The 15695-nt window shown below is 38.8% G+C and overlaps 1 protein-coding gene across 1 annotated transcript in view; it reads left to right on the forward strand.

The window, feature by feature from the left end:
- CCDC138 (coiled-coil domain containing 138) overlaps nt 1-13875 on the forward strand; it is a 46920-nt gene extending 33045 nt beyond the window's left edge. Inside the window, exons 11-15 of the mRNA XM_083174018.1 lie at nt 2652-2768; nt 2998-3175; nt 5014-5190; nt 11689-11827; nt 13357-13875. Coding sequence (XP_083030144.1) covers nt 2652-2768; nt 2998-3175; nt 5014-5190; nt 11689-11827; nt 13357-13528 — 783 coding nt within the window. The 3' untranslated portion in view covers nt 13529-13875. The remainder of the gene's footprint in view (nt 1-2651; nt 2769-2997; nt 3176-5013; nt 5191-11688; nt 11828-13356) is intronic.
- The last annotated feature ends 1820 nt before the right edge of the window (nt 13876-15695 follow it).

The raw sequence follows: 15695 nt of genomic DNA on the forward strand, positions 1-15695 counted from the left end.
CATCAGTCTGTATCCTGGGGCAATGATTTATGCCCCCTGTGTGCCCTACATGCCCTAAACTATCACATGCCTTCCGGCAGTGTGTTCAATTACATAATTGCACTACATCATAAATGCCCCTAAACACTGCACTACATTACTACAGTACACGCCCCTATCCACTGCACTACATTCCATACCCCTACTTCTCTGTGACCCCTCAGAACACCCATATATCCGGCACCTGTGTCACGTGCCTCTAGTTGCGGCCCTGGGTAGAGGGAGGGAGAGAGATCATCTATCTCTATATATCCAAGATTCTGCACTGTCTGCTTTCCAATTCATTGATTGCTGGGTGCCTTCTGTATGAGACAGCCTATCACAAATATACTGCAATAGACAATGGCACACTAGTAGAAAGAAACAAGTGTAAAAATGCAGTCTTGGTATCAATTTTTCATCACTTTATTGCACTTTTTTCCAGATCACAAACATACTGGTAGGTTAATTAGATTCTGCCAAAATTAACACTAATGTGTGTCTGCCCTTATGGTGTAAGCACCAGTGGGGCAAATGCTGATATTAAGGAATATATTCTCTACAGCGCTGTGTAAATTTCTGTCACTACATAGATAATAATGATAATAATTACATACAGTATGTTCTACCAGTCAAAGGTTTTAGAACCTCCTAGTTTTTTTTTAAATTTCTGCAGGTTAAAGTTTTATTTTCCTCTGAAAATGAACCATTGAATGAATAAACAATTGGCAATAAAAATAAATAAAACAGACTAACTTTGATAACAAAATGTAATCATAGTATTTTTATTTCACAAAGTAGCGTTTGCAGATATAACCGCTAAACGCACTGTGGTACGCTTGCTACAATGGAAATTGAATATGGGTCGGGAGGCTGTTCTTAACTGTAGTAGAATTTCCCACAAATGTCTTGCACTTGTAGGTTTTTTTTTGCTCTAACTCTTGTGTCCAGTCCATCCCAAACCAACTCAGTCGGGTTTATGTCTGTAGGCTGTGCTGGCCATTCTATGACTTGAAGCCCAATATCCTGTTTTAGGATGAACAGTTGACCAACTATGTGTAAACAACATGTATTGCTGTGGTAGCTCTTTTGATTGAGGCTTCCAATGGCTCTGTGTAAATTGCAGACTCGAGATCCAGCACAAGAGCCTCAGACCAGCCCACGTTCTCTTCCATGTTTCACAGTTGGCGTCACAGGGATTTACTTAAGTAGTGACTTAAACTTTGACAATAATTAATATAATAAAGATCTACAGAAAGGGGGCATATCATCTTATTAAAAACACAAAGTGGTCATAAAAACAGAGCAATTTCATAGACAACATTCAAAATTCATTTAACTGACAAAATGGAAATGTTCTTGGCTGCTTATTTGCTGATAAGCCAGATAGGAAATACAGTGGCAGTTTGCAACATTTGTCACTTTTTAAATGGATATATGAAATGTGGCATCTACAAATCCTATCATTCAGCATTTGGTCCACATAACCTGATGTACTATACAATTGTGGCCAGTAATACAAAGTTCTTCTAAAATTCCTTTGCTTTCTGCATAGACCTTTGTTAATATGTAAAATACCTTTTCTTTCTGATATTCTGACTGTTTGTTGTACATTCCATTGGAAATCTTAGGCATAACAAAATGTATTTTATTTTATTTTACCATACAAAGAACCTGACCCAGAATTGTATGTAATTCTGGAAAAAGGGAAACCCTTACTCTACACGCACTGCATTTGTGATTGCACTGGCATTTGCCTACTAATTCCCTAACATATGACAAAACCACCAAGACAGACTTCCACATCTAGGTGGAGACTGGAAAATAACTAAATGTCAGAGACATTTGTGTGTGTTTGTGTGTGTGTGTACAGTCAGTGTCATTAGCATGGTTATGGATGTGGCCGAGTTCTCGCAGTATAACAGTGTCCATATAATTTGGAAGTCATACGGTTGAATCTACGTGACACGAAATTTAAGGTGCATACACATGGATAGATCTGGTAGTTCTTGCCCGATCAAATCGTTCCATGTGTATGAACAATATCAATGCTGATGCACATACCCACCTGTCGTTGATAGAGGTTTATGGTCTTTCATGCATGCAAAAAGACCATAGACTAATATTTTGCAATGTGTACCAGTCGTTTCTTGTGTATGCAGGATGAATGATTTGGTAAAGCTGATTGACTGGCTCCCACTCCACTCCACCATCATTAAAGATCAATCGTTCATGTGCAATGGTTTGTACAATCGTTCACTATTTAACACCAAATCGTTTGTCCAGGAGTTCTGAGGAAATCGTTAATGAGATTGGATCATTTGCTAAATCTTTCTGTGTGTATGCACCTTAACTCATGCAGTCAATGTTGATCTGATTGGTGGAGGAGTGTACAGACCAGCTGGCGGGTCTGCACAGCGTACAGATACGTAAAGTAGTTATTTCACAGTTTACACAGTCCATCTCTTGTTGTCATGCGGGAATGCATAAACTAGCATGTGCTTACTATAACCGTGTGCAGGATTGCAGTTGCATCAGCATTAGCGTACAACTCTGAATCAAGCCCAATGTATTTAATCTGTGTCTTGGAGCTTGGTTTTAAAACCTGAATATGTCTTGCTGTCTCTTTTCAGGTCCTGCCTGTTATCGTAGAGCAGTTTGAATGGATGCCATTGGTCGGCAGTAAACTGCATTTATCATTCATGAGGTTCACATATTGGGCATTGAGACAACTTGAAAGTGGAACACAGGTTATGTTTTTACTCTTCTGTGTTTGTATTGCTAGGAGCCATTGTCAGCAGAGATTCAAGAAAGAGCAATCCATATAAGGAAACAAAATACAGGCTCTGACCTGACTTAAGGCAACAATAGATTTTATAAGCACACATATAATAGCTTTATGTTCTGAGCATTTTATATATAGACTCAATACTATCTGCGACCTCTTGTCTGATTTCCTTGTATTTTTTATAACCACAGTCTGCTATGACCTCGACCTTGCGGCGTCTGGGTGATGAAACATATAAAGGAGTCGCGTATCAACCTACAGAAGAAACCGCTATATCAAATAAGTCAAGATCTGTGGCCTTCTTTAAAAGCAATAATTTACCACTGAGATTCATATCAACTTTAGTCATCCTAAAAACTGTAACGCAAGGTGAGTTTTAGCTGACAATTCTTAATCACTGCATAAACGGCAAATATAAACTGCATATTTATTTCAGATATAATTTGCTATTAGTATGTTGCTGTGCAGGACCCTATACGACGGATCAAATTATAATGTCACATAATTAATCTATCATACTATACTGCATTTGGATATTCCCAGCAGCAGTGCACGTGTTGTGCTAGTGACTGCACACCATTTTTCAAACAAACACTATTGTATCAGTTTTTGAACTTTTACCTTTGTTCAATAGAATCGACTTGTGGGTAATGTTATTTACATGGCAGCCCATTAAGGTAGTTTATTATTATTATTGTTGTTGTTGTTTTTTATATGTGACACAAGGGTTCAGCAGCACCTAGCAGAATACATAAATAAGCAAAAACAAGAAAACAACAACTTACAGTACAAGGACGGTAGAAGAATGAATGTGTGCATGAAAGCGCTCTGTCACCCCCTGGTTATACCTTTAGGGCTGGGGAAGGCAAAATGCGTCGCTCTAGCTGCTGTAAAATTACACATCCAAGCATGCCCTTCCACGGTTTTGCTATTTAACCAAGCTAAAGTAAAACTGTAGTTGGACACCAGACTTGTTTTCGTAAAATAAATGCATAGGAGTAATGCAGCAATGGGACACTAGAGTCTGACATTGAACTTATTGAGGAGTATTCAATGTTTTTTGAGAGTCTGGCTCACCGCTCACTGTTCTGTGTCCCTGTGATCTCTCTGAAGTGCTCACCACTTTTTCTTATCTCCTCATTTCTGACTTCCTCAGTATTCAACGTGTGGCCAGCTCGCCGGCCCCTTTTGCGAGCTTAGCATAATTATGCGAGTTCAAATGGGAGAGCTGTAACTGGAGACATCTGTTATCTCCTGCTCTCCACGTGAGCTGGTCAGACTGGGATATTCTCAGCAGCGTGTTCCTCACATTTGTGGACTTGTATTTTTTTTACAAAGGTTTAGAAAGGTAAATGTTTTGTTCAGTATTTATTTTACAACAAATGGCTGTGTGACTATTTTAATTGGGTTTGTGCAGACGGGTGTATTTTGTTCTGTTTGGCCTTTATCCTTGTGTTGTGCTTTTGGCATTGTTTCTTTGCCCTGTGTTTTTATTTAATTTATTTTATAATTGTTAGTGTGTTTAAAAGCCTGTTTGGGGGTTAGGTGAGGAAGAAGAGAGGAAGCATGGGAAATTACTAGGAGCATTCCAAAATGATTTCTTATTGGTTACCATTAAAATAACTTATTAATTCCAAATAAATTAATATAGAAGTACAGCATTATGGCACTTGCAATAAATACATTAGAGTACATTTTTTTAATTTATAAGCCATAAAAAACAAAAAAAATAACAACTTTAAGAAAGATAACCTTACAGTTCACCTAAAAAAGATGCCGAGGGAAAAATGGAGAACTGCTCTAAAAAAAGAACCAAGCAGGACTCGCAATTTGTGCATTGAATACACTTTTGGAGAGAGACACTAAAATCCCCATTGAACAGAAATGGAGAGAAGTGCAGGGTGAACTGAGTTAGCTTCGCAAAATATTTTTGGAGAAGCAACAGAGCTGAATACAGGGAAGCACAAAATAGGAGAGAAAAGTTCACCACTCTCCAAAAAACATGCACACTCAACCGTTATTTACAGCGACATAGGAGCATTGAATACATGCCATTGTGTATAAGACTTGCTTGCAGAACACTTTGTGCATGTTCTGGTCAGGAAGTACCTTTGTGTATATGCCTGTTATTTATTTTCCCCCATGTGCTGTACCCTACCGAAGATTGTAAGAGTGTACATGTCCCGCTTCTATATTTGTATTTCTAGTGGACTACCTTGCTCAGGCATTGGATTCACTTTGTATGGACTTGAAATCTGATGAAGGAAGATGTCTTTTCCTAGAATACCAGGCTGTGCCAACTGTTGTACATCTTTTACATGTCTCAAACCGAGGGCTTATTTCCAGTGTGCTTGACATTTTACTGCAGCTTTCAATGGAGACCAGTAAGTACACATAAAGTGGTAACATATACTTGTACCGGAACTTCTAATTTATCACAGTGATATGTACTGTATATACTTTGTAGGAAAAGTTCTATGATGAGAATATTATTTGCAATATATAAACTCCAGTACAAAGTAGGATGTTTGACTGTATATAATATGCAATTTATTGTAGTAATTCCTGGACCAAATTGGTGGCAGCCAGATTTCAGAAAAGCTTCTGCAGAGCAGTGCAAAAATCTATTTTAAAAGGAAAAAACCATATGTTTTCATATTGCAATGATTCACACCACAATAGTGACAAATAGAAAAGATGCCCGATATAGTGAAATGGGCTTATACCAACATGTCAAATATTTCAAGCTTGTCTGCTGGAAGTCATTTTCTCACTGGAAACGGTCTCATAACAGCTGCAGCTCTATAACCAGAATAAAAGAAAGACAAACACAGAGCCTAATTGAGAGGTATATAAGTCAGTAGTTACAGACATCTCCGATATATACAGATCTGTGCATTATTTGTTCTGTGTACGTACAGATTTGTTTCTGCAATGTCAGTCGCCATGCCACAAAGCATCAACATGATTGACATGCTGCCACATTTTGGCTCTGGCTGCATAATTTCACATGACATCCTGAGAGTTAAAGTAGAATGTAAACTACTCAATCAAATTAGTAATGCCGCTCAGGTGCTGAAAGGGAATAGGGTGTACCCCCAACACACCAAAGGGCATTAGTAATAAGATTTGAAAAACCAACATAATAGTAGGTAATTCAGAGATCTTAGTTACATATATTTAGCATAAAATATGATAAACTTCCGGGCCTCGGCAAGGCATCTCCTATACCGGGGTCCATATACTCCATGATAACAGCATCCATTCTCTACCATATAATTGTCTACTGTAAGGCTACAGGATAATAGCACTTACCAATATATCTAATTTGAGGGCCATCCTATCTGGAGTTACCCCTAAATCTTCCTTGTGGCTCTACAGGAACCAGCATGCCCTCCAAATGCATGTCAAATGCCTCTTGCACAAAAGTGAGTGTAAGATGCTCCTTCAAATTAGTAATTCCACTCAGGTGCTGAAAGGGAGGGGTTGTTAACCAGCGCTCCAAAGAGAGATATTTGATGGTCAGCCAGTTGTCCCAATGGGTGTGATTTCAGATACAGCCAGAGCCAGATTAAGCCTTCGGTGGGCCCGGGTCACTTTAGACAGGGGGACCCTCTCTCTCTTGTCATTACTGACCACAAACTAAACAGGAAAATATTACGCTGTCAAACACAGAGTAAAGGCAGTATAAACTACAATAGAATTACTAAAATAGCAGAGAAAAGCAAGTGATAATATTAGCAGCAAAGCTTTGCATGTAGATCATACATATGTATAATGTCTCTGACTAGTTCACATAAACTAGGAGGCAAGTTTAAATGTTAGGACATGTTATAATGCAAAGGTAGGAACATTGCCATACGAGATTACATGTAAACTCCAAAGTTGATGGGAGAGTACATGTAAACCCCATGAGTATAGCGTGCTAGTCAGGGCATCTGGGTTATCAGAGAGTTTTACCCATAATATATGTGGTCTACAACCGGAGGTAGTCAGAAAGAATAGGGATAGATTATGTGGGTACGTATTAACTTGGTGGAATTAGATGTCTTGTGGCATCTAGAAAATATATACACACACCACATGGAAGCCTGTTTTTGTCCCTCTGTACCTTGCACTGTAGGACATCTCACAGGCTCAGCACGGCCTCTGATTAAAAACCCTCCCAAAATGAGGCTGCTGCTGCTGCCCTCCACATTCCTGAGAAGCAGGTGATGAGCTTCACCAATCAGAGCTTAGCACAAGCCTCTGACCTCCTGTGCAAAGTCTCATGGGACTTAGTCAACTGCCAGTATTGCACTGCACACTTGTGCACTCAGTGTGCCTCAGCACCTTTAATTATTGTCACATTGGCAAATAGGTGAAGCTGCAGCACTATCCCACTCCCATGCACAAAACCTTTAGCTTAAAAATAAATAAATGTTTAAATACATGCCAGCCACTAGATAGAGCCCCCCTTAATCGGGCCCAGCAGTGGATATCTTTAAACTTAAAACACCTCCTGCGGGTTTTGCATATATTTTAGTGCAGCCACTGTACGCAACAGATATGTTATAGAATCCATCTCCGAATAAGACTCACAGTGTAACAAAACAATTCAGTGTAAAAAGCAGGTAATTACCTACAAAACAAGAATATAATAGTTTTAATGGAATGTTGACGTCTTCACATGGGACAATGTAGGTCCATACACAGCAACAAACTGTATAAGTGGAATTTTCATGCAATGTCAGTGTATTATACTAAAACTAGTGCTTAATTAGACTTCATTAGAGGGTCTTTTGTTCAGCTAAAGGTACTATACATCAGTCACTCACTGCCACAATTTCCTTATCCACTGATACTTGGGTAGGGGAATCGGTGAGATCCAACATGCTAGATTTCCTCGATGTGCCGATCCCGAAGGAAGAATATTTAGGACCTGCAAATCAAGGATTTTTTTCAAATGCAGATTTTCCCAGATTCCCAGAAGGATTGTCAATCAGTGATGGCCGCCGATGGGTGGAGCGCTTCAAGGGACTGCACACCCTAATTCTATACATAATAAGAATGTGCTACCATGTGGATACTTGTAGCCCTACACAGATTGAAAAGAGAGAAAATGCCGATGCGTACTCTAAAAACCAAGAACAGACAATAAGAAGAAGCCTTATAAACTCTACAATTTAACATGGAGTAAAATTGGGGTTCTACCATACTTTTTTGCCAATAAATATGGGCCCATTTACCACAGATTAGAGACCTCATCAGGTGTGTCTCTGGCATTCATAAGGTTCAGGTTCAGAACACGGAACTCCCTGGTCAGCATAGCCCAACCACCCCAAGACTTAACACAAGTGAGAAGCACAGTAGCAGTGTAAAGTTTGAACACTGCTACTACACATGCGTTTTAACTGCAGACTTTCAGCTTTAATTTGAGGGTATCTACATCCACATCAGGTTAACGGTGTTGGAATTACAATGGTTTCTATATGTGCCTCCCAATTTTTACACACCAAAAGTAATGGGACAATCGACTCAAAAGCTATTTCATGGACAGGTTTTGGCTATTCCCTTGTTATTTTATCATAATTTAAGCAGGTAAAAGGTCTGGAGTTGATTCTAGGTGTGACATTTGCACTTTTAATCTGTTGCTGTCGACTCTCGATATGAGATCAAAGAGCTGTCACTATCAGTGAAGCAAGCCATCATTAGGCTGAAAAATCAAAACAAACCCATCAGAGAGATCGCAAAAACATTAGGTGTGGCCAAATCAACTGTTTGGAACATTCTTAAAAAGAAAGAATGCACCGGAGAGCTCGGTAACACCAAGAGACTAGGAAGACCACGGAAAACAACTGTGGTGGATGACAGAAGAATTACTTCCCTGGTGAAGAAAACCCCTATACAACAGTTGGCCAGATCAAGAACACCCTCCAGGAGGTAGGTGTATAAGTATCAAAAGTCGACAATCAAGAGTGAATAAAGAGGGTTCACCACAAGATGTAAACCATTGGTGAGCCTCAAAAACAGGAAGACCAGATTAGAATTTTCCAAACAACATCTTAAAAAGCCTTTACAGTTCTGGGACAACATCCTATGGACAGATGAGACAAAGATCAACTTGTACCAGAGTGATGGGAAGAGAAGAGTATGGAGAAGGAAAAGAACTGCTCATGATCCAAAATATACCACCTCATCAGTGAAGCATGGTGGTGGCAGCGTCATGGCGTGGGCATGCCTGACTGCAAATGGAACAGCAGCAGGATGAATTCTGAAGTGTTTCTGGCAATATTATCTGCTCATATTCAAATGCTTCAGAACTGATTTGGACAGTGCTTCATAGTGCAGATGGACAATAACCCAAAGCATACTGTTAAAGCACCCAAAGAGTTTTTTAAGGCAAATAAGTGAAATGTTATCCAATCACCTGACCTGAATCCCATTGAGCTTGCATTTCACTTGATGAAGACAAAACTGAGGGGAAAATGCCCCAAGAACAAGGAGGAACTGAAGACATTTGAGTAGAGGCCTGACAGAGCATCACCAGGGATGAAACCAGCGTCTGGTGATGTATTTGCATTCCAGACTTCAGGCTGTAATTGACTGCAATGGGTTTGCAGCAAAGTATTAAAGAGTGAAAGTTTGATGTAGGAATGTTTAGTTTGTCCCATTACTTTTGGTCCCTTAAAAAGTGGGAGGCACATATAGAAACCGTTGTAATTCCTACATTGTTCATCTGATTTAGATGTAAATAACCTCAAATAAAAGCTGAAAGTCTGCAGTTAAAGAACATCTTCTTTGAAATCCATTGTGATGGTGGATAGAGCCTAAAATATGAGAATTGTGTCGATGTCCCAATATTTATGGACTTGACTAACTATATACTACAGTCACTGCCAAATAATTGTACTTCATTCAGCTGGCTAGTAACTCTGTGATGTACGATATGTTACAAATTCAAAGGAATTTTGTTACTCTATACACATTTATTCGACTTTCATAGAACTTGATGATGCTATACCATAGGTATTCATTCAATTCCTATTGGCTGGGGAGAATAACCTATGGACACTTGTTACCAGCCAAAGACTTTCATTGAGGTGCTTTCTAAAAAAACAACAAAAAACAACTGTATTTGAACTCTGTGAAATACAGATATAGCACCTCTCATCATTGCGGAGGTTCTGACGTTCCAATTTTCTGCTTGCACTCCAGTCCGCCAAGGGGCGTGGGCGCACGCCATGCAATACAATCCGCCACCACTGGGTGGCTAATGCTCCATCAAGCTAGCATCAGAGTGATATTATGTAATATGCCAATGGAACCCCACCATTCGCCGTACGGAGCACGCTTACTGTATGAGATGCTCGTGCACAATGAGACGCTTGTGCGAAATGAGACGCCCGTGAACATTGCTGCGAGCAAATGGGCTGTGAAGTGTAATGAGCCTATACAAATATTTAACTTCATGTTCACATAGCCGATGCTGAATATTTTTAACTGTTGGTACTGTACAGTAGCTGCATTATTACTGTCTCTTCCATGGAGTAATGTGTATGCGCTTGAAGTCAACTGTATGTGAAACTTGCACATGTATTTCTGCATATAAATAGATTAGATTAGATTTAAAAATTTAATTTTACAGAATTGAAATAAATTGTGACTATGCATTTAGGGATGGGTTTAACTGCAGCCTTGCTAGTAACAGAAAGATACAAACTTCGAGATAATGAAATTTCATTGAGTCCCAGCACGCAGCCAAGCCTACTTCTTACTATTGCAGTAATATATTCCTTTTAACTAGAAGCTAAGGAATGGAAATGTATTTTAAATTATACCTCAAATGACTTCCTAAGTGGACAGTAGATCTTCTATCTTGTTATAATATATTGTGTTCTTAAGAGAGGTGGATTGTGCTGTATACTGGATATTAGAGATGCCAGCAGATGTGTAAACTGCACATTTAATGGTGTGTTTGTACTATATATTTGAAAGATGGACACCTTCTGTTTTTATGCTCTGTAGCCAGGGATAGGGGATATCTGCATTGTGCAGTATACTGTGCATTAAAGAGGCCTGTGTTTTAAAATTGGAAAGCAGTATACTGTATCTGGATTTTATTCTGGGTATTGTGATTGAAAGATGTATGGGTTTATGATGAAAAATAAATGAAGGATACACAGTCTATTGTGCAATGCATACCCATCTAGTCCGGTATTGTGTTTTTTTGCTATTGCAGAGATGCCTTGGAATGGTGGTCCTGAACCAAAACAAAATAGTCATGGTCCATTTAATAGGAAAAACCAGTGCTGGTGGCTGCAAATCATAAAATATATGGACAGACAGAAGCAAATCCTGTCCTTTACCACATAATTAAGCAGAAGTAGTTTTTCCTAAACAAAATGTACTTATCCCTTTGAGTGCCAAGTGAATCTGTCAAAACAGGTGTGAAAATTGCCTAGCAAACACTAATATTAATCATAATGACCTAGAATGTTTACCTTATATAGGAAATATAATCTTTTTTTGTACACATTTTTTATTTGAATTTATATAACAAATGTGAGTGATGCTGGCATTTTTAGTGGATATTTTGCACATCTCTCACAGAGATGTTGGCACTCAAAGGGTTAATTTAATAAATGTTCTAAATTTCTCAATAAGAAACTTTTGGCCTGGGCAATAATTCCAAAAAATATGTGCTTACAAACATACCTTCGTATGGTACAGTGTACTGTAGACTTGTTAAGCTGCATCATAAACTGATACATTTACCTTGTGTCGGCCAGTTGCTAAACTCGCCATACAGTCCTGCAATCCTGCCCTTTGGTGAGGAAATGTTACCCACAATACACAAGCATTTAGGACCTGCATGGTTACACAATGTTTGTATCTTGCAGGATTCTTGCAACCATTCCTCGAGTACTGTAGCACTGAATCATTTTTCAGGACTTGTTCTGCGTTACTTAAAGATCCAAAAGTGGATGTGCAAATACTGGAAAAACTAAGCATCGTTCTGCAGAAGCTCTCCAAAGTCAGGTACATATCTGTAAATTATATGTTGAATTGTATTTTGTTGTTGACACTACGTAATGTATGTGAAGTGTTTTTAAATAAATATTTTCCTGAATCCCTTTTTTATCACAGTTTTGTTATTATTATATAAGTTATACATTCTTTGGTACTTGTGTAGTTTCACGGCGCCACCTGATGTCGCATGCGATTTAGTACCGGTTGATTTTATATACCGAGCCCGAAGCGTGGCGAGGGGACACAGATTACTTGACATGTATTCACTGAGCCCGAAGCGTGGCGAGCCCTGGGAGGGGCCGTGGAATACATGTCACGTAATCTGTGTCCCCTCACAGGGCTCGCTACGCTTGATACACTTCGGGGTTGGTGGCACGCCGCGCTCGCCACACTATATAAAATCAACTCCATGCCGTAGTGGATAGTGGGGTTATGAACAGATACTAAATCGCATGCAAATAGCATGCGATATCGCATGTGAATTAGGGGCGCCGTTAAACTACACAAGTACCCATTCTTTATATATTGGCACCTTAAATGGAAGATCATAACTGGAATTTTAGCTAACTTGGCACAAGAGCAACTCCTGATTATTAAACCTCCTCTACCAGAATCTTGTGAATTTCTATTGTTGCTATTGGCGTTTGGTATGTATAAATATACCAAAAATAGTTAAATGAATGCTCAAAAAAAAACCAGTTATCATGTTTACCAAAAGAAAAAGAAATAATCACCATTAAATTAATGAAAACAAAACAAAAAAAAGACCAGTAATGCAGTACAGACCAGTATTCACCACAACACTTTAGTGAATAACACTGAGCAGCTGCTGTAGAGACTGATGCTCTTGTACCTGAGGATGTGTAGTGTCTGGGACTCTGCTGGGAACCTTTCTGTATCATATGGTTCAATGAGTAAGAGATGTCCCACTGGCTTTATGTGTTAAATGCTTCATTTTTCATTTATATATTTTTTAATCCAGAAACAATTAGGTGCTGGTGGCAGTCAGGATTCGGGAGGGTTTAGAAGGCAACAGGAGGTAGGGAGTTGTGCTGCGGGAAGGAGAAGTTCACGAGAGTCCCATGTGTGAACAGAGGGACTCCCATGGGGAGATGGACTGTGGAGAGAGTCGCAGAGGGTAAGACAGGTGCAGAGGTGCACGGGGGAGTCACGCTGTGAGGAGGGACAGCAGGTACTAGGGGCAGACGTGAGGCTGGGACAGCACTGGTAATTTAGCAAAACGGGTGATCCAGCACACTGCTGGAATTCGGGGTGCCAGATTATTGATGTTCTACCTGTGTAATCATTTGGTATGTGTCTGGGACACCACTTTTTATTGACCAGCCATATGGCTGCATCTGCAGATGCCTTATTTATCAATATGTGGCCTCCTCAGTTCACAGGTATCTATTCTATCATTCACATGCTGGATATATATATATATATATATATATATATATATATATATATATATATATATATATATATATATATATATATATATATATATAAAAATGTATGTCTTCTTTGTTTTGCAGGAGCAATAAAAAGCTTTTTGACATGTTTAGCATTCCTCAAGTGATTCAAGAAATGCAGAGGACAACAAACCCAGATCATGCATTTCTGGTTATTAATTTGAACTCCATTCTTTTCCATTTGGGTTTTGCAAAGACCAAAACTGTTTCACCCAGCGTCAGCATCAATCATTGACAATGTTATATGTGTTTCCTGTTCCTCTGACTGTTTAGCCTGTAGTAAATATGTGCATATTGTAATGTGAGTAACTGTATTTTTCAGTGTACCTTCCTTAAAGTTATTTTATTGTGGTAGTTTGTGATGGTTGATTAAAGCACTTATACATTGGTGCTACCTGCTGGCATTTTGTTTTGTGTTCTGAATTGTTAAATCTTGTGGTATTTATTCTTATTGGTTTTATTTGTATTGAACCAAACAAAACCTTTACATATTTCTGACTATGGTTATTACCTGTTTTGTAAAGTGGTTAATTCTGTTTATAGATTTATTTAACAAAAAATAAACCTTTTCCTTTACATATATATGTGTGTTGATTTTCTAAGTCATTTTCTAGATTTATTTGATTGTAGTTACCCTAATGAAAAAAAGGGAAAAGGTGGAGCGCTAAAAATTGGATCAATATGGTACAATTAAACTTATGTAAATGGTTTTATTTGCTTAATATTATGTGGATTTTTAAAGCCACTTGGTAGGTATAAAATGCTTTACACAATAATACATATAAACATATTTGAACAAAATACAAAAAGATTTTGGATAAATATAAATAAAAAGAATATTAAATGGTACATATAATAAAATGCAAATAGGGGTAATACTTATGGCATGGATTCCCTTGGTGTCCTTTTATGGAGGTACTTGTGTATACTGGATTTTAACGTCCTGGGGCTAGATTGTGGTGGGGTCCATAAACCTTACCGGATGGAGGAGCGCTGGAGGAAGATGGTAACCCAAGGACACCCACTATCCCCAAGGGAATCCATGCCATAAGTATTACCCCTATTTGCATTTTATTATATGTACCATTTAATATTCTTTTTATTTATTTTTATCCAAAATCTTTTTGTATTTTGTTCAAATATGTTTATATGTATTATTGTGTAAAGTATTTTATACCTACCAAGTGGCTTTAACCCCTTCCCGACACATGACGTATATATACGTCATGAGTCGGTTGCGGGGGAATCAAGCCAGCTCACGGAGTGAGCTGGCTTGAAAGAGAGCAGGTAATGGCTGTATATTACAGCCAGGTACCTGCTCTCACGGCCACGAGCGGCGAGTTCGCCGATCGTGGCCGTTTAACCCTTTAAGCACCGCGGGCAAAGCGCCCGCAGTGCTTAAATAGCTGATCGGAGGGGGGGCGCCCCCCTCCGGCGCCGATCGGGGCCCCCCGCGGCGAGATCGAAGGGTGCCGATCGGTTGCCATGGCAGCCAGGGGTCTAATGTAGACCCCTGTGCTGGCCATGTCAGCATACCTATTACATCCTGGATGTAATAGGAAGTGCTGAAAATCACTATGTTCAGCCATAGAGCTCTATGGCTGAACCTAGTACAGGCGATCGCGCCCCCTAGTGGTCAAGTACACTAGGGGGCCTTGTAGTAAAAGTAAAAAAAAAAAAAAAATAAGTTTAAAAATAAAAAAAAAATAAAAAAATATTAAAGGTTCAAATCACCCCCCTTTCCCCATTTCACAAATAAAAATAAATAAAAAAAAAAAAAATTAAACATATTTGGTATCGCCGCGTTCCTAAAAGTCCGATCTATTAAAATATAACATTAGTTATCCCACACGGTTAAAGGCGTAAACGGAAAAACATTCCCAACGCCAAAACTACGTTTTTTGGTCGCATCGCCTACCCAAAAAAATGTAACTAAAAGAGATCAGAAAGTCGCACATATCCCATAATGGTATTAATTAAAAAGTACACTTCAGCCCGCAAAAAATGAGCCCTCACCCAGGTCCGTAGGTGGAAAAATAAAAAAGTTATAAGCCGCAGAACATGGCGACGCAACGCAAATTAGAAAAAACGTAAAATTTTCTATTTTTTTTTTAGTGGTAAAACGTAACGAAAACTATATAAGTTTGGTATCACCGGAATCGTAACGACCCATAGAATAAAGATAACCCATCATTTTAAACGAACTATGAACTCCAAAAAAAACGTAACCAGCGCAAAATTGTGGAATTGCGTTTTTTTTTCCTTTTTACCCCACATTGAATTATTTCCTGATTCCCCAGAATATTATACGGTATAGTAAATGGTACCATTAAAAAGTACAACTTGTCCCGCAAAAAAAAAAGCCCTCATGTGTCTATATAGCCGGAAAATTAAAAAAGTTA

The sequence above is a fragment of the Crinia signifera genome, chromosome 2 (assembly GCF_055691185.1).
Source record: "Crinia signifera chromosome 2, ASM5569118v1, whole genome shotgun sequence".
NCBI classification, from domain to species: Eukaryota; Metazoa; Chordata; class Amphibia; order Anura; family Myobatrachidae; genus Crinia; species Crinia signifera.